General features: G+C 39.6%; 1 protein-coding gene across 4 annotated transcripts in view; it reads left to right on the top strand.

Annotated features, from left to right (window-relative positions):
- Nucleotides 1-23,250, top strand: part of LOC133423706 (dipeptidyl aminopeptidase-like protein 6) — a 338,469-nt gene that overhangs the window by 236,338 nt on the left and 78,881 nt on the right. For all 4 annotated transcript variants that reach the window (XM_061714009.1, XM_061714010.1, XM_061714007.1 and 1 more), the window contains exon 3: nucleotides 16,238-16,336. In XM_061714009.1, coding sequence (XP_061569993.1) covers nucleotides 16,238-16,336 — 99 coding nt within the window. The remainder of the gene's footprint in view (nucleotides 1-16,237; nucleotides 16,337-23,250) is intronic.

Below are 23,250 nucleotides of genomic sequence, written 5' to 3'. Positions count from 1 at the left end.
AAATGTGTCTAAAAGGGTGTAACAAGAAAAACTTCACTCCAGTACTCCATTCCTGGCTTTTTATGACGGTGTTTTTTTGCGCCGTGAAAAACGCTTCCTTTTCCCCCTTTCCTGTCAATCATTGCCCCGCTCCTCCTCCCAACCTCCTCCTCCAACCAACTGCTACACACTTCTGCCGGCGTCTCCACACACACGCGCGCACACCAAACCACAAACACCCACACACACAGCCCAGACAGGGCGACTACAGCCCGTGCGCACACCGAACCGGACTTCTAACAGCGGCTTCGGAGAGTTAAGCCGGGAGCGACAGGCGAAGCATGCACGGAAAAGCAGCACGGCGAAGTAGTCCACCGCAAACAATCATAAAAATAAAGGCATGTAAATAAAGTGTCCCCTTATCTTAAGTCCAGTCAGTGGCCGCGGGTCTTCTTAGCAGTTTTCCTCCGGTGATTAGAACAAAAGAGGCTCTAAACAGCTCCGTGTTAAGCCTGATTTATGGTTCCGCGTTAAATCGACGCAGAGCCTACGCCGTAGGGTTCAGCGTACGGTGCGCGTCGCCGCGTAACCCTACGCCGTAGGCTCTGCGTCGGTGTAACGCGGAACCATAAATCAGCCTTTATGGTGCGCTGGAGAGGAGAGGAGGCAGGGAGCTGGGTGGAAGGGGCGGTGATTTAGCGGGTCGTTACGTAACGACCCGCCACCAAACCACATGCGCCGTTTTTGCATAGTTATGCGGAAAATCCCAGAAAGCACACAATACACTGAATGTTAAAAGTTCGTTGTTTTTTGGGTGTAATTGATGTCAAGACACCGAACAAAACACAAAAAATCAAGAAAAATTTGTTTTTCATGTCACAATACCTTTAAAGATGTCCACATTTTAGAGTAGAAATAAACATATTTACAGCCTCGTTACAAGAAACTGCTTTGGTCTCACTTGTTTCATTGCTTTGGCACCACACCCTTTCTTTTGTACTATGGCAGAAGAATTAATAAAGCTCATGCGTAATCGCCGCACTATGTTAATTTTTACGAACCCAGCGTTGGCTAAACGCGACAGTTATTAGGGCCCGAGCACTTACAGTGCGAAGGCCCTATTGTATCTGTAGGAAATGTTTTTATTTAACTCGTTTTTCTTCTGACGAAATGAGGGCCTTTTTGCCCCCCTAAACGTGCCCCAAAAGTCACCAAATTTTGCACTAAGCCAGGCCTGGCGAAAAATGTGATATTTAATGGTTTGCATTAATGGGCGTGGCCTAACGGCTCAACAGCGCCCCCCTAAATCTTCGTGCCTCAAGCCCCATAATACGGTTTGACGTACATGCACGAAAATCGGTACACACCTGTATCATGTCGCAACTTAAAGAAAAGTTACTTGGCGCCATGGCCGAAACCGAAAAGGAAGTCGGCCATTTTGAATTAATTGTGTATATTTGGCGCAATTTATGCCATTTCTTCAGCCGTTAATGCGGCCCGAACCGTAACGTGCACCCAGGTGTGTTATACATCAAAATGTGCATCTCCATCCTGCGACGACGGGCATTACTTTTCTCAGTCAAAAACGTTACCGTGGCGACGATAGACGCCAAAAAGCCCGCCTCTTCATCTGATTGGTCCATATTTGTTAGTTCCTACTTTTTGCCATAACTTTTGAATGGTTTGACATAAAGACTCGTGGGTGATGTCATCGGACTCGGTATTGAGTACTTGAACATAATTGGTGCAAATTAGCCCAACCCCTTCATCTGATTGGTCCATATTTGATAGTCCCTATTTTCTGCCATAACTGTTGAATGGTTTGACATAAAGAGTCGTGGGTGGTGTCATCAGACTTATTTTTGAGTCCTTGACCTTTATTGGTGAAAATTACACGCACGAGGGCCCGTTCATCGCTGCTTGCAGCTTTAATTTTAGTTTTAACCATCTGCCGGCAGCTCTGGGGATTTTTCCGGGGGGATCCGCTGAAGGAGCTGCTAACTTTGATGGACATACGGTGGCCGTGTTCCCTTAGGCTTTCAGAGCAACATGCACACCAGACAAAGAAAAAAAAGGCTTCATAATCATAATCTTCAGGTACCAATTGGTCACATGACCTATTGCTACACCCAGTGGTTCACTTTTTACAGTGCACCAGAGGAGACTGTTCAAGTGTTATTATAATGCATTACATGAAATACAGGGGGCAGTTTAGGCTACATGTAGCTTTAAAGAAGAAGAACTTATGTCATATGAACATATCACCAGATGTCTTTGCAGCAGCCAGTTTGATGTTGGTGATGCCACCCAGCACCAGACATGAGGCGATGTCAGCCATCTTCAGCCTGTACCAACGCACCGCTGCATGGAGAGTTGTTTGTGTGAGCTGTGATGACCAGTTGTCATGATGAGGCCGCTGAAGGCACGACAGAAATAACCATTGATTAGTCAACAAGTCGAAAAGTGCAGTCCCCGTCACACGGCTGCAGCTGGGGAAATAAATGTTACTTCAACAGTTTGACTCACAAATGCATGATTTGCTGTTTGGGCCTAAAAGTATATCAGTCTGTTACCAATCTATAATTTCATCAAAGTTGTCCTTAGACAAGAACAGATATCGTTCCAGATTCTGGCGTAACGTGTGTTTTTGAGCCAATTCAGATGTCGATGACTGCAGTTGTGAGTGCGTTGAACGGAGCCTGGCTGGTAAACTGCCTCATGAATGCTAACGCAGATTATAGAGCAGACGTTCCTCAAGTCTCTCCCTATGTGGGGTCCCTAACCACTGGTTATTGACACGCATTCTTTGAAATACCAACTCTTTGAAATACCGTAGCTCTTTGACCGTTTACGCCATCCACGTCATTCCAACAGATTCTGAAAGCTGATAGATGCAGAAGTGATTCTGACCCTGAATCCACCTTTAACTTTGATGTTTTTCCCCTGAAATTTCAGTCACTTAAGATTTTTACTTGTATCAACTATGCTTTAGTACTTTTATACAAGTTTATGTTATTATAATTCTTTTCTGTGGTTGGTTATAGTTCTGTTGCTGCATTCCAAAGCAATTGGGAAATCAGAATTTCCAGGTTCTAGGAAAAAAAAAAATATGGAAAACCTTTTGGGCAGTCAGAAAAAGTAGAAAAAGTACTGGTACAGCAACTCAAGTTCATTGCTGTTTGATTTAAATGTGATTATAATAGAATCTTATAACAGCAGATTTGATATTTAGCAAAAAGAAAGCGAGAGAAGAATGTCTGACTTCTCGCTTCTCAGGTCCATTGAGTGCAGCATGATGTGAAAGCGTGGGTAGGGAGATGTGATGTCACAATATCCTCTCTCAATGACACGTTTTCAAGGCCAATAAACAATAAACTAAACAAAGGGAGTGTTGCATTTTTCAGATTGCTCAAATGTATCTGCTCTCAAGGAGAGAAGTGTTTTGATTTTGTTTTCAAGTAATGCAGCGTGTGCCCTTTAATTTTTTTCTTCTGTCAAGGAATAAATATATATGGCAAGATCTTGATGCTGCCGTTTACATCCTCATCTATTCAAATTTCCAAAAGCCGCAGCTTATCTCCAAAGATGCAGTGATGGTTTATTCTCCGCGGCTCCGCGGCCTATTCAGACACTCGTCTATATACAAACCTTCACATTTGGATAGGAAGGCATTGATTCTTTAAAATCACAATTGCTGGCCTACAAACACTAAAAAAACGTAATATTATCACAACATCTGCTAGAAATCTGTCTAAACACGATTGGAAATGTATCCGTATGAATGTGAAGAATAAAAAGCAACTTTCAAGGTACTTGCAGCATGTGGAAAATGAAATGTAATTTTTTTGTTAAAGTGAGACAATCTGCCATACCGAAGAAACTTCCTCTTTATCAAACCTGCTCGTTATTAAGAACAACTTGCACTTGAAGCAGAAACATTTTGGGAACAGAGGCAGCCGACTCTGAGCAAACCGAGGCGGTGCGGCTCGTCTGAGGAGTTGTTTCCACTCAGTTATTAGGCCTGGTTGATGGATGTTCCCCATCCAGATAAGCCAGCCAGTCTCTAACCGCACCTGACAACCACTTTGTTCTTTCAAACACGCATGCACAGACGCATTTGGAATACACACACACATGCACACAGTTTTAAACTCCTTCTCCTTTTCCTTTGCTGACAACGTGCATCTTCTGTAATGGATAGATCCATATTAGAAAGAGGTTGCTCTCTTCTCCGTACAACTAGGTCAGGCGGTTTCTGCTGGCATCGGGACGTTTCGCAGACTGACGGAGTGACAGCTGGGTGAAAAAGTAGCAGGATAACGTGTTACTTATATTTGATGCCAATGAAGTGAGTAGTTTGAGAAATAATTGCATGAAACTAACTTCAGTAACGTATTGTGCTCTCACGAGGATTTCATCTGTTAGCACCCTGGTCTTCAACGGGGCAGTGACTGCAATAACAGTCAGTATATATTTGGTCAACAAAGTTTCCTGGAGGTTTTTGAGACTGATTGGAAATGTAATAAACTGAGTTCTGTGGGTGAGGCAGGATACAGTCTGACAGTATAGTGATTGTCGTTTTTTGCGGGGGTTACGTTCCAAAAAGAACCCGTGATAGGTGAAATCCGTGAAGTAGTAACTTTTATTTTACAAGGCTTCAAATTGCAGAGATCAGCACCGCCCCACCACGGCCGAAGTAATTAGGATTTGAATGGGAGAAAATGAAAAATGATTATGAAAAAATACAATAGGACAAATTGGGACTTGCGCGTATTTCACTGCTCTTCTGATGCTCCTGCATCCTGACTCGCTCTGTAGCTTCTTTTTCCTCTAAAGCCTGCAGTGCAGGTGTGTTTTTTCAAGAGAAGAACATAGTTATGGGTCGTTGTTGTCGCTCTTTTTTTCTTCAGGGCAAAAAGATCCTTATAAACCGACATGCCACCATGGATTATATCTGAGAATTGTAATGAACGATTCATCAAAGGTCCCGTTCTTGAGCTGCTGCTGAAGCTCATTGGCCATTCTCAGCTTGTTGCTAAGCGACCAACGTTATTGACACAGGAAGTGAAGAAGAGGGGAGACTGTTTAGCCAATCAGAATGCAGAACACGATGCACAATTTAAATCTGTGAAGCAGCGAGACGTGAAAGATGAACCGCGTTATAGCGAGGGATTACTGTATCCATGACGATCTTTAACATACTCTTCATTATAAGCAGGAACGGGTCCGGCGATGGCGCTCCACACGCCCTCACCTCCCATCACCTCCCATCACGTCCACTAGGACCTGGAACAGGGGGCTGCTTCTCTCCGAATCACAGACGGGCAACACGGGCCGACTGTATCGGGAGTTTTGTGCTAGTAAGGAGGAAATGCAGGAAGTGTGAAAAGATATGACAAAACACACTGGTAAGAAGTGGATGTCAGATCGTCCAGAACGTCAGGAAAGAAAACTTGATCATCTCGTTCAGGATCATTTGATTTGCCCCCAGTTCTCCAGGCTCCAATGCTTTTTGTTGAGAGGATTTTCACTCCGGTGACCTTGAAGTGGTCGGACTCCAAAAGCAGATGCAGCACAGAGTTGATCAAAAAATAGCTGCCAATACCAGTGAACTGTGACCTGTCATGTAAAGACTTTTCTGTGGCTGCGCAAAAAGACAAAGGACTGCCTGAATCAGACAAGGAAATGTCGATTCGGGGAGTCTTGAACCACTTTTTCCATCTTTCAAATATGTCGGTTTGCTGTAAAATTCCCAAATTGTGATTCCCATAATGCTTTATATTGAGATTTGTAAGTTGGGGCTGGTTTGCTTCCATAACTGGTGGCGAGCTTTATAATGACAGCATTTTATTTGAACATTAGCTTGAATCAACAGAGCATACAGGACTGTCTCAGAAAATTAGAATATTGTGATAAAGTTCTCTATTTTCTGTAATGCAATTTAAAAAAAATAAATAAGTAAAAATGTCATACATTCTGGATTCATTACAAATCAACTTAATATTGCAAGCCTTTTATTATTTTAATATTGCTGATTATGGTTTACAGTTTAAGATTAAGATTCCCAGAATATTCAAATTTTTTTAGATAGGATATTTGAGTTTTCTTAAGCTGTAAGCCATGATCAGCAATATTAAAATAATAAAACGCTTGTACGGAGTATTAGGGCCACTTAAAAAAAATAAAAAGAATTCTGAGAAAAAAGTCAGAATTCTGATTTTAATCTCAGAATTCTGAGAAAAAAGTCCGAATTCTGACTTTAATCTCAGAATTCTGAGAAAAAAGTCAGAATTCTGGGCCACTAAAAAAATAATAATAATAATTCTGAGAAAAAAGTCAGAATTCTGAGAAAAAAGTCAGAATTCTGATTTTAATCTCAGAATTCTGAGAAAAAAGTCAGAATTCTGACTTTAGTCTCAGAATTCTGAGAAAAAAGTCAGAATTCTGACTCTTCTCTCAGAATTCTGACTTTAATCTCAGAATTCTGAGAAAAAAGTCAGAATTCTAGGCCACTAAAAAAAAAAAAAAAAATAATTCTGAGAAAAAAGTCAGAATTCTGACTTTAATCTCAGAATTCTGAGAAAAAAGTCAGAATTCTGACTTTAATCTTAATCTTTAATTTAATCATTTCAGGTGAGAGGCAGGGGTTACACCCTGGACAGGTCACCAGTCCATCACAGGACCACATATAAACACACAAACCATGCTCACAACAACACTCACGCTCACACCTACGGGCAATTTAGAATCACCAATTAACCTAGCGTGCATGTTTTATGACTGTGGGAGGAAACCGGAGTACCCGGAGAAAACCCACGCAAGCACGGGGAGAACATGCAAACTCCACACAGAAAGGCCCCTGCCGGGCCTGGGAGTCGAACCGGGGACCTTCTTGCTGTGAGGCAACAGTGCTAACCACTAAGCCACCGTGCTGCCCCAAAAAAAAAAAAGATACTTTTTTCTCAGAATTCTGACTTTTTTCTCAGAATTCTGACTTTTTTCTCAGAATTCTGAGATTAAAGTCAGAATTCTGACTTTTTTCTCAGAATTCTGACTTTTTTTCTCAGAATTCTGAGATTAAAGTCAGAATTCTGACTTTTTTCTCAGAATTCTGACTTTTTTCTCAGAATTCTGAGATTAAAGTCAGAATTCTGACTTTTTTCTCAGAATTCTGACTTTTTTCTCAGAATTCTTTTTATTTTTTTTAAGTGGCCCTAATACTCTTCCGTAGATTTGTAATGAATCCAGAATGTATGACATTTTTGCATTACAGAAAATAAAGGACTTTATCACAATATTCAAATTTTCTGAGACAGTCCTGTATGTAGAAAACACCAACATCATTGTGAGACTTTACCACTTCCATGCTGTCATTTGTCTATTTGCTTGTGAGAAAGTTGTCAACCCTAAAGTCCAAGGTCCCACCAGAACCCTGCAGCATCCCATAATAACCCACTGTCCACTCTGCTAAAGCTGTGCGATAGCTGACTCTATTTACCACTCATCCCGGGCAAAGCCGTGCCAATTTGCACGTGGTGGATCTCGCTGGCAGGAAGTCAGACACAGAAATCGCCGAGAGAATTCAGTCAGTTTTCAAAGTAAAACATCATCATGAGTGGGCTGCCACCGACTCTGCCTGGTTAACAATTCAGAGGGCTTCAGATGAAATTTTAACCATGTTCAGGGGGAGAATAAGCTTAGAAGTCGAGAAGCAGATTTTATTTGACACCGTGTGGACTTTTTGGACATATAACAGCAGAAAGGACAAAACCACGGGCAGTGATGTGTCTAAGTAAGTAAGCAGATAATGGCAGGATTCTCCCCCTGATCATGTTCAGGTAAACTTGTAACTCCAGTGGAACGGGCAGAAGTTCTCAGAAGAGTTTTGCTTCTGAAAAAACCCCGGTGGGACCTGAGTTTGTGCTGGAGATGGAATAAAACTCCTGCGAAGTCTGGCTGCAGCACTTTTTCTGGTGGGACCCGAGTATTAAACCAGGTATTAACACCTGTGTGGTGGAAAGATCATGTGGCTATCACATCCGCTACTAGAAAACTATTTTCTTCAGTTCACGTGACGGAGGCGAGTTTCAACAAGACACTGAGCACATTTTTAAAACGCAAGAAGACGTGTATGTCCCCCTGCAAATGCATGTTTTTGTATTTAAGATTGACCTTAATTTAGGTTTCAGGTCGAGGGCTGGCTCTGAATTATAGAGCAACAGAAAATACAGAGGCAAGCTGCATCATTTATCCACCGGGATCATTACTCAGTCTTTATAATGTATGGTGCGTCAGTTCTGTTTGTTTATGATCCAAACTAGACTCTGGGTTACATTTTTGAAATAAAGCTTATGTCCGCATTATTACATTTTCATTTCAAAAATGTAAACTGTATGGATTCTGCCTGCTACAGTGAATTCAACCCCTCGAAAATGGAAAACCTTTGATCCACTGCTAGTAACAGAAACAATAGTATAGCTGCACCAGCTAGCTTCGTGAAGTCACCTGAATTTGTTCTCATCGTCTCACTGCAAACATGCCGATTGACTTGTTAAGGTGGAGTTACGTTAAAGCGCAGTTACATCAGCCAACTTTATTTGCCATGTTATTTTTTTGGGGTTCATTTGGGATGTATTGAGCAGTTAAAATGGGTATAGATTAGTTTTAAAATCATTAAAATCTGCAGAATCAGGTTTTAGTTAGAAAAAGCTGCAGGCAGTACTGGAGTTGAGGGGGCAGGGGGGATGGCATCCCCTCCTGAAATAAAAATGGTCCAAATCATCCCCCCTGTAAAACTGCCATCCCCCCTTTCCATCCCTTATGTCATTTCATCAATGAATGTGGTTTTACTGCTATTTCAACATTTAGAGTCATCACCAGAAAAATAACACCAGAAAAATAAATTATTCATAATAAATCATTATGTTTCAAGTAAATTTTCACTTGAAATAAGTAGGAAAATCTGCCAGTGGGACAAGATTTATCTTCTTATTACAAGCAAAAAATCTTGTTGCACTGGCAGATTTTTCTACTTATTTCAAGTGAAAATCTACTTGAAACAGGTGAAAATTGTTGTTTTTTCCAGTGATAACTCTTGTTTTAAGTGTAATGAGATTTCTTTACTAAAATGAGACATTTTAACTAGAAATAAGACACATATTCTTGTTAAAATTTTGCATTTTTGCAGTGATCCATTTTACTTATCCTGTGAAGGACAGAGTCATATTGATAAGTTCAGAAAACTGTTTTTTATTGTTGTGTTTTGATGTATTTGATGTAAGCCCAGTGGATATTTAAAGCTTACAGAAGGCTGCATTTAACTGCTGCTATGTCATTCCTGCAGTATTTCTGCAGGTGTTTTGGTCAGTGCTATTATTTGTAATATATTATATTATTTGTAATCAGCACAAATTATCTGTCCCCATATGATAAAATCCACCATCCCCCCTGATTTTCTTTTACAACTGGAGTACTGGCTGCAGGGGATACGAACCTAAACCTCCTACATACGCTTTCATGTTGTTCCATAAGACATAGGTGTGATCTTTATCCTCTATGTACGATTACACAGGCTACACTATGGGATTAAAATTATAACAAGAAAATATATGGTTTCTTAAATTGGAGGATTCTGCTCATAGAAAACTTCCACTTGCAAGTTTGCTGTCCGTGCTGCTGCAATGGACACGTCTTAGCTCGGTCCACTTCTGCAGCGATAACAATGTTCCAGCAGGTTTAGTTTGCACAAATATGGACAAACAACTCGGCTGCAGTAACTAGTTTACTTTGGATTGGCAGCAACAAAACGTATATCCTGTCTTTCTCATGTTTTCCCTTTCGCCTTTACATGCAGATATGCTTTTCATCAGAGTTTAAAGAACACACACAAGCATTTCTAAGAGAGATTTGAAATTTAACAGGGACTAGTCCATCAGTACAAGGTTTATTATGCACATTTTACATATTACATTTCACCAAACAGCAACTGATGTTAGAATAATTTACAGTTTAACAGCCACGGTCAATGTCTGAAAATTCCACTGATATTTTTAAAGTGATGCTGCAGCAACAGGAAACGAGAGGTTGTAGGTTAGAACACCTAATTTAAACACAGCAAAACTAAAACATTGAGCTAAAAATGCAAAAACCCTTATTAAAGATAGATTTAACCCACTATAGAGTCAACCACTTGAGAATTACTGCAGTAATTATGTTTCACATTGGAGTTGCAGCTCTCATTTCTTAGCAATCGTCTCTGTATGTTCTGCATCCCGCAACGGGGTTTCAGGGGTTACCGCATTTACTTTGTTCTTGGTTCAGCAACTTTAAGAGCCCAAAAAAAAGAGGTCAGCTGACTATTTGAACATACTGAATAAAGAGGGTTTTTTTTGTCTATAGGCATATTCCAAGATGAAAAATGCCAGGATTCATCACATTCACATTGTGAAAGAACGGTTCAGGGAGCATGAAACATCATTTTCACACTTGGATTGGCCAGACCTAAACCCCACTGCGAGTCCTGGGGATGTGCTGGGGAAGACTCACTCTCCCTCACCCACGGAGGAACTTAGAGAGAGATGCAGATGGAAATAATGCAGTTGAGGCTCCAGAAGCCTGTTGAAATGATTTTATAATAACCGCATGCTGCAATTAAAGCTAAAGGTGATCCAGGAAAATATCAGGGTGTTGTGTTTTTGTCAGTCACGAGCCAAGGTGTCCCTGTGCCGGACGCTGAACCTCACACTGCCCTTACGGCGCCAGGACTCGTGATCAATAATCAATATGCAGAACGTGATGATCGGCTGTGGTGACCCCTGCTAAAAGGACAAGCTGGAAAAAGTAGCGTTTTGCTTTTGCTTAAAAAAATGAATGAATAAATAAGTGGAGGAATCTGTTCATCGTATTTATTTCTTCATCTATTTGTTTCAACGGTTCTACCAGTGATCACGTTAAAGCCTCAACTCACCAGGAGAAAAAAGGATTTGCGTGTCATAGATTGTGAAATATATTTAAAAAAAAAGTATATTAATGTAAATGTTTTTCTTTTAAATGATAGCCTCTGCATTCAAGCCACAAATGTTATAACTCATCTTAAATTCAGTATTTGTCCTTCCCAAGCCTCACCATCTGACGAAAGGCTGCAGCTCGTGTGCACTCTGCCTCCCTGCAGCCTCTATGCAGTCTGCTAGCGCTTATAATTACGCTCAATATTCAGCTGATGTACCAAGCAGATGCCTTCAAAGGTGTCTTTGTCCCTCATGATGACGTCGGTGAGGAAGCGAGGATCAGTCAGCGTCGGTCCATCTGTTGGCAGTTTGGAGTTGAAAGAAGGAGGCGAGTTTTGATATATAAAATCAGTTTTTGCTGGGAGCTGAATTTTTGGCTGTTTTTGCCGGATTTTGCCAAAAACAAACTAAAACGTTGTTTTCTCATCTCTTTGTTAAGACACTTTCACGGCTGCTGCTCTGTTTTTATATTGCAGTGCCTTTCTTTCAAAAGAAAGCATCACCTGGGCCCTAAAAGATTGCGAGCACTTCCAACCGTCTTGTTTTGGGACGAAATTACACGTAAAAACATGAGCAGGATTTTCTGACCATAACCAGAATGTAAACTCTCTTTATCATTCCTTCTTACTTTTTACTGAGAAGCATTATCGGTTTTACTCTGTATGCAAGCTAATTAAGTCTACTGTTGTTTTTTTTTGCTTTTGTTTTTGTTTCTTTATGTTTCCCTTTATTTAACCACAATATCTCATTATAATTAGGTTTTATGGATGCATAAAGTTGTAAAGATGGATAAAGAAAAGATATAGAGATATTTTAAGACTAAAAGGTAAATATCACTCCACTTTAAATGTTTTGCTCATAAATGGAAAATAAATATGAAGGACCAAAACTGACATAATTAAAGTATAACTTAAGGTATAAATCTATAAATCAGGATATTATTATTATTAGTTTTAGTCTTTAGGTCGTGCAGCCTGGATTTTGGCCGATCTTGCTCATTGACCAATAGTAGACGAGCTGGACCAAGAAGTGCTGCCTCCTTATTTGCATAATGAGGCAGAAATGCATGAAGTAAAGTAAAAACAGGAGATAAGGGAATGTATAAACGAATGCACGTATAAGGAAAAGGAAAAACAAAATATACTGTATATACATTTCTGCTTTTGTTTTTAATTATGTCAGTTTTGGTCCAAAGCTAAATGAAATTTGTCTCCCTTTTTTTACATTGAACTTAGACGATGAATTTCAGACAGTTGAATCTCAGGAGACTGAAAATATTGCATTTGAATTTTGAACGTTTAAAACACTGAAAAGCTCAACTGAAAAACTACTATTGAAAATATGATAACTTTGAAATAAGCAATTTTTTTTTTGTTTTGAAATGAAAAAAAATTTAATTTCAACCATATAGAAATAATGACAATGACATTTCTTTTAGGTTAAAATGTATTCTGGATATATTTTAACACTTAAAAACTTAAATACAAACATACATTACATTTTTGGTGTCATTTTTAATTTCAATCCTAGTGACACATATTTACAGTACTAAAGACCAACTCTGAAATTCAGACTCTTTTCAAATAGAAACTTGCAACTTTATGCCGGAATTTTACTCTACAAAGTGCAGATTTTTCTTTTTGTTTCCACCCCCAGAGTAGACCTTTGATGGACCAATAAAGTCGCCCCCTCTCGAAATGACAATCACCTGTGAAAATGTCTAGTTTAAGTGGAGTGCAGCCACATTCAGGGGGGTCATCCGACTCCAATCAACGCTGCTGCAGAGCTGCCGATTTCCCTTTGATTGGTAGTTAAAACACAGCTTTGCAGAGAGTTTAATACATCTGTTGAAGCATCTTTAGAGTGTTTATCCCCTCCTAATGACATTATGGTTCTCCATCAGCTTGTTCGAAGGTGCAGTATCTCATTCATCACAATAGAGAAGAACTTGCAAGTATTCAGTTTTCAAACCAGTATCTTGCTCTGACTCCAAGATAATAAATATGCTTCTTACAAGCTGTTTAGATATTGATTACTTTATGGAAATGTGTATCCTAGCAGAATGCTTCAGCATCCTTAATTTATGAATACTCAGTTGGGAATGTCTGATATCAGAGCTCACCAAAACTTAAACACATCATGTAAATAAATAAATAAACGCACGCTGCATTTCCAGCGCAGCGCCAGCCAGCGATATTTTACGCTTGAAGTCATTGTAGCTTGAATATGCAAAGCGTGGAGGCGATGGCGTTCTTGCGTGAAGCGAATGCAGCAGCTGCCGCTAAAGTAGGAAAAAGAAACAGTCAAATTTGAGAGTCTATAAAAAATAATGTTCCATTACCAGCAAAGTCAGAGAGATCACCCTTTGATTGTTCGGTTCCAGAGCTTATTTCTCCAGGTTCCGCTGTTTAATGGCTCTCCAGGCTTTACTTAAAAGCAGTTTCGTTCCACTGGGTCTCCATATGAAACGTAGCAGAGGAGCCACGTGCGTTTGGTCACCTTCATTACCTAAAAACGTTGAAATTTAGCTGCACATTTGGCTGAAAAATGTCTCCCACCTGTAGTTTTTAAGACTCTTTAGTGACTTTTAACCCATATATTCACTTCAGCTTAACATTATGAGTCTTTTCTATTTTCAACAAGAGCTTGAAAAAGAATATAACGACCTCAGAGCGTAACAAAGGCTTCTAGACGGTGTCAGCCGCACGATAACACTTGATACACTGGTGAATTGTTTAGCCTCAAGTCCCGTGTTTGATGTCCATCAGATACCGTCTGCATCTTGAAATCTGTCGTTTCTGCACCAGATCTGACTGAAATGCATCCAGATGAAACTTTAGGGAGAGCGCTTTGACTGGAAAACAAAGAAGTGCAACATAGTATTGCTTTTTGCTTTTGATGCCCCACTGTGTGGAGGTGAAATGAGTCATTTTATGGCGCCGAAGATGATGTGATGAGCATTGATGGATGAAATTAAGCTGAAATGAATTGCAGGAGGCATCTGCTGTAAATATGCGTGTCCGGTCAGACGAGCAGAAGCCGCACCGGTTTTATCAGAGGCCTGAGGGGAGTTAAGATGATGCTCTGCTTTGTTATTATACTCGTCCGTGGCTTTTTCTCCCCCCGTCTCCGATAAGGTTTTGATTCTTCAAAAGGTGAACAGCCTGCAAGAAAAAGTTGTTAAGATGTAGCGTGCGATAAAAATGTTTCAAAAGGACCTTATAGATTCTCGTAGCGTTTGTTGTTGGAAGTAAAAAGAAAATCATTCTTATCTCTCTGTCCTTTCTTTATAGAATCCATTTTCATTTTTGTTTGCCCGTTTTTGTTTTTTTGCCCCGAAAGACGATGGAGAAGCACATGACCTCCAGCACAAACATGGCTAATGCCGCTGGAAGCAGAATGGTTTGTTTGAAATAAGCTTTTCAGTGATGTCACACAGACAGTGGAGGTTAATAAAGCTCACGGCGTGTGCGGTTGTCAGAAGGCTTTTGTTCTCACCAGCAGACGGGGTACCTTTCGGATGGTTTTGAAATGCAGCGGATGGTTTTGCATTTGGTCTTTGTTTTGGACGACGTGCACACAAGCTGCTCACTTTAACTTGTACACTACGTCATATTGGCATCAATGCTCCTCTCGGTTTCCCCATTCAGCAGTGACTGACGAAGCCAAATAAGGACATGCAAACGTTTGGCATTCCTGGGGATCGATTCAAATGTCAAGAATCGATTTGATTCCGATTCTTAAGATCCAGAATCGATTATCAAGATTTGATTCGATTCGATTCCAATATTGATTTGGGTTAGTGTTATTAAAACAGTTTTTTGAGCTGTTGCATGAATTATATGACTGTAGTTATGCAAAATATTACTACTAGTATTATATTGAGATTCAACAGCAAGTATTGCAGCTAATGATGCTGTAAGGACCAATCAGCTCCCAGAATGCTGATAGAACTGCTTTCAGAAACATCATGTGGGTCAGAATTATTAAACAGATCCAGGGAGGAAACAGAGACGGATGAAATCGGTTTTATTTTTTCCCACATTCCGTTTTTATTTGTTCCATTTTCGGTCTATTTTGGTTTTTGGTTTTAAGCATTTTTTGCAAATGTATCCCCAAGACAGTATATAAAGTAATGAAATATAGACAATTTATGCAATTATAACCTAACACTTTAATGTTTTCATACCTTTAAACATATTTAAAGGCAAAAACATGGCACCAGTTATTCTCGTATCCAACAAAACATTCCTTTTTTGGGCATAAACAAAAAGATAACCAAAAGTTGTAATGTAATGATGAAAAAAAATAAATAAATAAATAAAGGAAAAAAAAATTAAATGAAAAAAATAAATAAATAAATAAAAAAAATTGATCTTTAGACATATGCATTGATTTTTAGGAATTAATATGAGAATCGATTTAGAATTGGGAAATCAATTTTTTTCAACACAGGCCTACTAACCTGCCGTGCAAATTTGGTTTATTGCCAATATTCGGGTTTTAAAAGGGTTATTGAGTGCATGTAAACGTAGTCAATGTCACCTTTAATGGTGTTAAGTTTGCTCCATTTGCCTCCAGAAGGTTTTTCCAGGGATATCTGTATTTGTTAGATCTCAAAACATCCTCCAACTTGCTTTGTCATAGAAAGAGCCCAAAATACGAAGACATTCAACAGAAGAAGAACAAACACGAGCTCCTCATGCCATTTAGACGTGACGCTGATACATTTAGTTCCCAACACATGCAGAGACGAGTTCATGTCAGGAAATGGGCGTTAGACTTATCACGCTTGTGTCTTGATGCATTTTCATCAACCTTCTCGCAGGATTACAGGATTAAAAAGTTTAAGAATAGCAATACCGCAGGGCTTTCAAACTCTGCTGTCCTCTGTGGAAATCCAGTGTTTTATTCCTTCATAACTCCTCCAGTCTCTCAACGCAGCTTTATATATGTCCTCATCAAGCAAGTTTCTAATGTAGATGGCCCCCCTGGATGCTGTAAAACCGACACTAACGGAGCATCTAGTGCTCAAATGTGACTCCGAGGGCTCCCGGCCAAGTACACGTACGTGATGAGACGGGAATTGGACTGTTTTTGGTTCACGGCAGCAATAATTTGAAGTATTTCTGCTTTTATTCTCACTGCCATAAAAATCAGTTACGATGCCTCCTAGGTTTTTGCTTTCGCAGAATACGGGCATCCATTTGCAGATTCATATTAAGCCGACTGTGTGCTTGCTTCCTCTGCAGGTGAGGACGACCGTCTGGCTCTGAAGGGCAAAGTGACAGTTGGGGATCTCTTCAGGAAAGACTTCAAGGTTCATGACCCAAATGCTAAATGGATAAGTGGTGAGTACTCCCTGTAAACGAGACTCCTGTGCACACTCAAGTTGGAAAAACAACAAGTTTTCTTGCTTCTTACAGAAAGAGGTTATAAAGATTTTTAACGTCCTTATGATTGAAAGGAATCCCAACTAATAATACTTTACATGCTTCATCTACATTAATGACTACGTCCTGATGAAATAGGTTATTAAAACCACATTAAATGATGTAATTATTTAGTAAATCCTGACTTTATTACACATTTTTAATTGGAGTCTGCCATTACCTAACAACGTGCCATGCGATGATTTTCTCCTACGACAACGTGCGACAGATGCCGTTTCAATAAGGTGCGACTTTTACTAGACGACAGTAAAGAGTCTGTCTCACGTCTGCTGATCTCATTCGTGAAAGAATTGGTGTTTCCGACCGCAGCGACCGCCATCTCAGATGTTTCGCAGCCAGATTGTTTGAAATAATCCCACAATTCCACGTATTTATGAGCCCTGCAAGATGAAAATGAGACTTGCTACTATTCACCTTCTCCCTAACCATTGGCCAGAACCACAATCTTCTTTTCTTAAGTATTTTCCAGAGATATAAAAGCTTCCATCTGTACCTGATTAATTGCGTATCCTACCGTAATTCCTAACCAAACATCTCATTTTAGAAGTTGAGTACACATGAAAGAGCCTTGTAAGTGAAACCTTTTTTATATTACTGTCACTGAACGTCAAGCTCACTCAGCTGATCCTTTTTAATCTTAAACCAAAGTTGTTGCATTTGCAATTTCTCAGGTTTGAAATATCTTCTAGACCAGGGGTCGGCAAACCGCGGCTCTAGAGCTGCAAGCGGCTCTTTAGCGCCGCCCTAGTGGCTCCTGGAGCTTTTTCAAAAATGTTTAACTTTTTTCTTTTTTTCTTTTTTCTTCCTTTTTCCTTTCCTTTTTAATCTTGACATATCGACTTTTTTACTCAAGATTTCGACTTTTTTCTTGAAATTTAGACTTTTTTCTCGAAATTTTGACTTTTTCTCAACATTTCGACTTTTTTTCTCAACATTTCGACTTTTTTCTCGACATTTTGACTTTTTTCTCAACATTTTGACTTTTTTCTCGACATTTCGCCTTTTGCCATTTGCCTTCATTCTAAAGCTTATACAAGACTTTTCATTTTTTGCGGCTCCAGACATATTTGTTTTTTGTGTTTTTGGTCCAATATGGCTCTTTCAACATTTTGGGTTGCCGACCCCTGTTCTAGACAGTTTCTAGAAAATTAAAAAACAGGACACGAAGAGCAAAACATAAAGATTATTAAGAAAATTAACAAAACATAACACAATAACAATACGCATTTCACGTTCATGCTTAAATCTAATGCTCTGAGAGGGGAATTCACTTTGTTTTGTTTGTTCTTCCCCCCAAGTTCTATGCTTAATCCATTTTTGTATTTGCATTGACATTTATGTTTATGATTTAGCTTTTATTTTGCAGAATAGTATGTATGCATGTTGCCAGACCTCAGATTTCTTTTTGGAGGCTCCCTTTGTTTGGCTAAACCAACGTCTGCACAAAAGATTTGGGCTCCAATAACTCCGTAAATACTGCGTCTGTGATCTTATCTTCATTACGGGGATTAAAGAAAACAGTTCAAGCTGCACATGTACAGCGATATTTACCCAAGTGATCAGTGTCTCTTTGCACATGTGTATTTGTGTCCTTGCTGTTTGACATTCCTCCAAACAGTCCCTCTCAAACGCTCCACTGGCTCCCCAATTAACTGTGACCACAACCTTCATTTTAGCTTTGATTTGTGACACCGTGTGGATGTCGCTCTCATTACGATTCATCACCACCGATTTCAGGCGCTTCCTCCTCTTTGTTTAGTTTAGTTTTTAAGGAAGCAGCCGGTGACGGAGCAGACGCCGACAGCGCTGTGGCAAACCAATTAGAAAGTGACACACTTTATTCAGCACGGAGGTAAAACTTTGGCTGGGTCTCCGCTCCGCATTGAGGAACGATTACGGCGTCGGAGATGCAGGAATCTCTACACCTGGAGAATTCGTGAGGTGGATTTAGTCTCCTCTCGCGCCCAGCGGCGCCTCTTCCCGCCAATTACCGCATCTAAGATGGCTGCCAGAGAAGATGCAGCTGCTCGTCTTCACCGGGAAGCCCTTCCCTCTTTGATTGGCTGTAATTTGAAAGATGAAACTTCATATTTATTGCATTAGTGACAGTAAGGCTGCTCTTGATTTCAGATGAAGAGTTGAATGAATTTCATCCTGCAGCTCCCCATGTGTGTTTAAGGATGACAGATGTCTCATGTGGCTGATTTGTCGCTGTCGCTAGCTGTGACCCAAAGGTTGTAAACAAATTGATCACGCTTGAAGGAGCACTGATGAATATCGCAAACTGCGGCAGCGCTGCACACATCTGGAAGCTGTTATCTGATGTTCGGAGCCGCAAAAGCTTAAACTGTGATTACAATTATACTCCTGACAGAAAGGAGAGGTCGGATTATGATTGGAGGAAATTAATTGAACCTATTTTGCACTTGATACAAAATATCCCCTCCACCCAAGAGGGTTAATTTAACATGCACAAAGAAAGGAAGAGGTACTGTGGAGAAAGGAGCTTTGTAATGATCCACATATACAGCAGCAATCACCAGGAGACGAGCCTCGCCGTCAGAAAAGCACTTCCCTCTTTCATCTTTTCTTTTCTCGCGCTGTTGATGGGACCATCCTTGATCTCGGGGTATTTTTAGTGACTCATTAGGTACAGCTCACAAAAAGGAGAGAAAGTGGAGAAGAAGATTGAAAGACATCCGCGAGCAAATTATTTTGTCTTCATTAGTGTCATTTTTGCCCGAGCTCAACCCACTTACGCGCGTTCGGGGCCGTCTCTCGCATTCACACTGATGTTTCCTCCCGTCTGAGGCTAATATGGCCTTTCTTTTCTTTTTCACTTAGTTGAGAGTTGTGATTTTCCTGTGTGAGGCCGTCTCTCTCTAATAATCACCCCCCTGCAGACACACTGAATATAACTTGGAGCCTCCTTAATGATCTTATGCTGAGCTGTTTTTACAAGGCCGAATCGCTTCCTTGTGTCTTTTCACTAGCTTCAGATTAAATAGAAACCACACTAAAGAGTTATTAGGTGCTCTTATCGTATATATATACCAGTGATTTCATCACTGGATCATCACCGTGAGGCTTTATCTAATTTCATTAATACTCGTATTAGCACCTTTGGCTATCCTTCCCATCTCCGTTGAACTGATCAGCTTAAATCTGTTAAAGAGCTATTATTAAACACCAGAGGTGTCAAGTAACGAAGTACAAATACTTTGTTATCTTACTTAAGTAGAAATGTGGGTTATCTATACTTCACTGGAGTAATTATTTTTCAGATGACTTTTTACTTTTACTCCTTACATTTTCACGCAATTATCTGTACTTTTTACTCCTTACATTTTAAAAACAGCCTCGTTACTCTATTTCATTTCGGCCTTTAAACAAAAACTATCCAGTTAAATTGCTCCATCCGGATAGAGTGAATTTGGTTGTGGTTGTTTCAGATGTTCTTGTCCAGTTTTGTTCTTACATCCGTTCCCTCAGATTCCTGCAACTAAACTTGGATGTACATTCCAATAAAGGTTAGGATAAATGATAACATGCCTCTGAAGTTTGACTTTTTGCACCATTACAATACTTATAGGCAACTAGTCATCATATCTTCTGCTCTCTGAAACACATGTTAATGCTCAATAGTACACATATATGGTTCTTTAATATATTTGTATTATACTAAGATACATTCATTTTCAATGGCTTTTGTCCTTAATGGCTTTTTCCCCCTTACATTACTTTTACTTTTATACTTTAAGTAGTTTTGAAACCAGTACTTTTATACTTTTACTTGAGTAAAAAACTTGAGTTGATACTTCAACTTCTACAGGAGTATTTTTAAACTCTAGTATCTATACTTCTACCTGAGTAATGAATGTGAATACTGAAGACACCTCTGTTAAACACAAAATATAAGAAATTATGAGTCGTATATAAAGCTGTAGATCTGTGGTTTTAACTGTTCCTTACTCTGCTGGGATGGGGGTGACGTTTACCTCAAAACCGTGAATCTTAACCTCTTACTCTGCATTCTGCAGGTCTATATCTTGCATTTGCGTAGGCTAAGCAGCGCTGCATCGGTGTTTTATGTGAAGGCGGGAATTATAATCACACTGTAAAGTGCTTTGTCTGCCCTAAAGAAGGTTAAAAAGAGGTATAGGGGAAGCACATTTATCATGTCCCACAACTTCCGTAGCACAGCGAAAGCTTGCTCCATCGCTGTGACTAGGGTTGCCACCTTTCAGAAATAGAAATAAGGGACGCCCTGATTTCAGCAGCGCAGGAGGCAAAAAAACTTCTAAACTGAATAAAAATGTGTTTATTTTATATGAAAAAACTAAATGCTTTGATTTAAAGTTTAAAGTGCTTTAATAGCATTGAACTTGCATGACTGTACAGACAGACAACCATACTAGCAACTGAAATAGGCTCCTATGCTACGTATGTCCACATCAGCCCAAATATACAATGTATAATATAGCCTACAGGTGAAGAATATGGTGTAAAAGTTAATTTATTTCAATAATCCAACTAGAATATGGTGTAAAAGTTAATTTATTTCAATAATTCAACTAGAATATGGTGTAAAAGTTAACTTATTTCAATAATTCAACTAGTATATGGTGTAAAAGTTAATTTATTTCAACAATTCAACTAGAATATGGTGTAAAAGTTAACTTATTTCAATAATTCAACTAGTATATGGTGTAAAAGTTAACTTATTTCAACAATTCAACTAGAATATGGTGTAAAAGTTAACTTATTTCAATAATTCAACTAGTATATGGTGTAAAGGTTAATTTATTTCAATAATTCAACTAGAATATGGTGTAAAAGTTAATTTATTTCAACAATTCAACTAGAATATGGTGTAAAAGTTAATTTATTTCAACAATTCAACTAGAATATGGTGTAAAAGTTAACTTATTTCAATAATTCAACTAGAATATGGTGTAAAGGTTTGTTTATTTCAATAATTCAACTAGAATATGGTGTAAAAGTTAATGAAAATACGGTACAAATCGTGTCCCATATTAGTTCAATACGGGACGCAACATTTTTTTCTCAAATAAAGGACAATTCCGTATTTTACGGGACGGGTGGCAACCCTAGCTGTGACGATCAAGCAGACGAAGTGCGTTCCCTGCACTTCCTTCATCATTTCTTTCTCTGTCGGATTTTGTCCTTTCATTGATTGGGAATCATTTGTCATTTATCCCACACCTGTTATCCCACTGTTTCTTCTCCTGTCCAAGAGCACAATTGCCGTCACGGTGCCGCCAAAAACCTGCATCGTTTGAAGCCTGTGCAGCCCTGAGCGAGCGCTACATTTCTGTCTCTAACTTGGCATCTCGCGGTTAGAGAGCGTCGCCGAGTCTTTTCATCAGTTCTATTGGCTTCATTTTCATATGTCCATTAGGTTCTCGCTAGCAATTAATTACCCAAAGCTAATGTTTGAGCACCATGAGTGCATGCCCATGACCTTTGGCACAGCTTGTAAACACTCTCTGTTGCCAGATGAGACTCTTTCAGTTTTGTTTGAAGCCTTTCCCCCCCCCCTTTTTTTTTTGTTTCAAGGCAACACACAAGTAGTTCTGTGAGAGTCTCTGGCCATCATACATTCACTGCTTTTTTGAGCTCTAGATTCGAGATATTGATTAGATCTCTGCGTGAGCCGCGGCCAAGCTTTCAGCCCGCGGCTCGTGAGCTGGAATTACACTTCCGGTTATTGTCCCGTTACAGAAGATATCCCCTTCACATTTCCACATCTTTGTTCCTGTTTGTTTTGCCTCCAGAGTTTGCAGGTATTTGACTGAATCCATCTCTTCTCGACTGAGGTTTGTTCCTGTGCTACTGGCCACAACACGAATCAAACGCCTGATTGATCTACTGATCCTGAGCAGTTGGAGATGTTTTTCACTATATGAAACTCTGCATCCTTTGCTTATCTTCTGATACTCTTCCCTTGAAGGTTATGTCTCCAGTTTTCAGTGCAGCAGCGCCCCCCCCCGCTCCTGAGTCTACTGAATCTTGAAGGTCTTCTGCAGTCTAACAGGGTTTTCATTTCCTCTTAGCAAACCTTGGACTGCTTGTTTTACTTCTTCCTAACCTGAGCTCCTGCACTTACATTTCTTATTTTACAACCCGAGGAAAGCACTACGTGCAAACACATTTTTCAGAGATTTTAATGAGGGAACCTGTCTAAGATCTACTCCTCCCTCTGAAAGGAGCTGAAAAAGAACCATCATAACCTCTACAGGAGGTAGCAGGTAGAGATAACGGATGGAGAGATGGATAAATCCATGTTCCATCACTGCAAGAAGGTTCCTGCTTTGGCTCCCGGGCCGACGGGAGTCTTTATGGGTGCTTGTGTGGGTTTCATCCGGGTACTCTGGATGGATGGATGGATGGATGGATAAAAAAAAAACATTGCACCTCAGAGTAGGGTTGGACAATTAAGATATAAATGAATAATACAGCAAATGTATTTGTCTCATGTGGATTGCTTTGAGCATATGGTTCTACCTGCGCTCAGTACTCGAGTTGTAAAAAAAAAATCAGGGGGGATTTTATTATATGGGGACAGATAATTTGTGCTGATTACAAATAATATAATATATTACAAATAATAGCACTGACCAAAACACCTGCAGAAATACTGCAGGAATGACATAGCAGCAGTTAAATGCAGCCTTCTGTAAGCTTTAAATATCCACTGGGCTTACATCAAATACATCAAAACACAACAATAAAAAACAGTTTTCTGAACTTATCAATATGACTCTGTCCTTCACAGGATAAGTGAAATG

The sequence above is a fragment of the Cololabis saira genome, chromosome 22 (assembly GCF_033807715.1).
Source record: "Cololabis saira isolate AMF1-May2022 chromosome 22, fColSai1.1, whole genome shotgun sequence".
Classification (NCBI taxonomy): Eukaryota; Metazoa; Chordata; class Actinopteri; order Beloniformes; family Belonidae; genus Cololabis; species Cololabis saira.
This window is presented reverse-complemented; position numbering and strand designations above follow the sequence as displayed.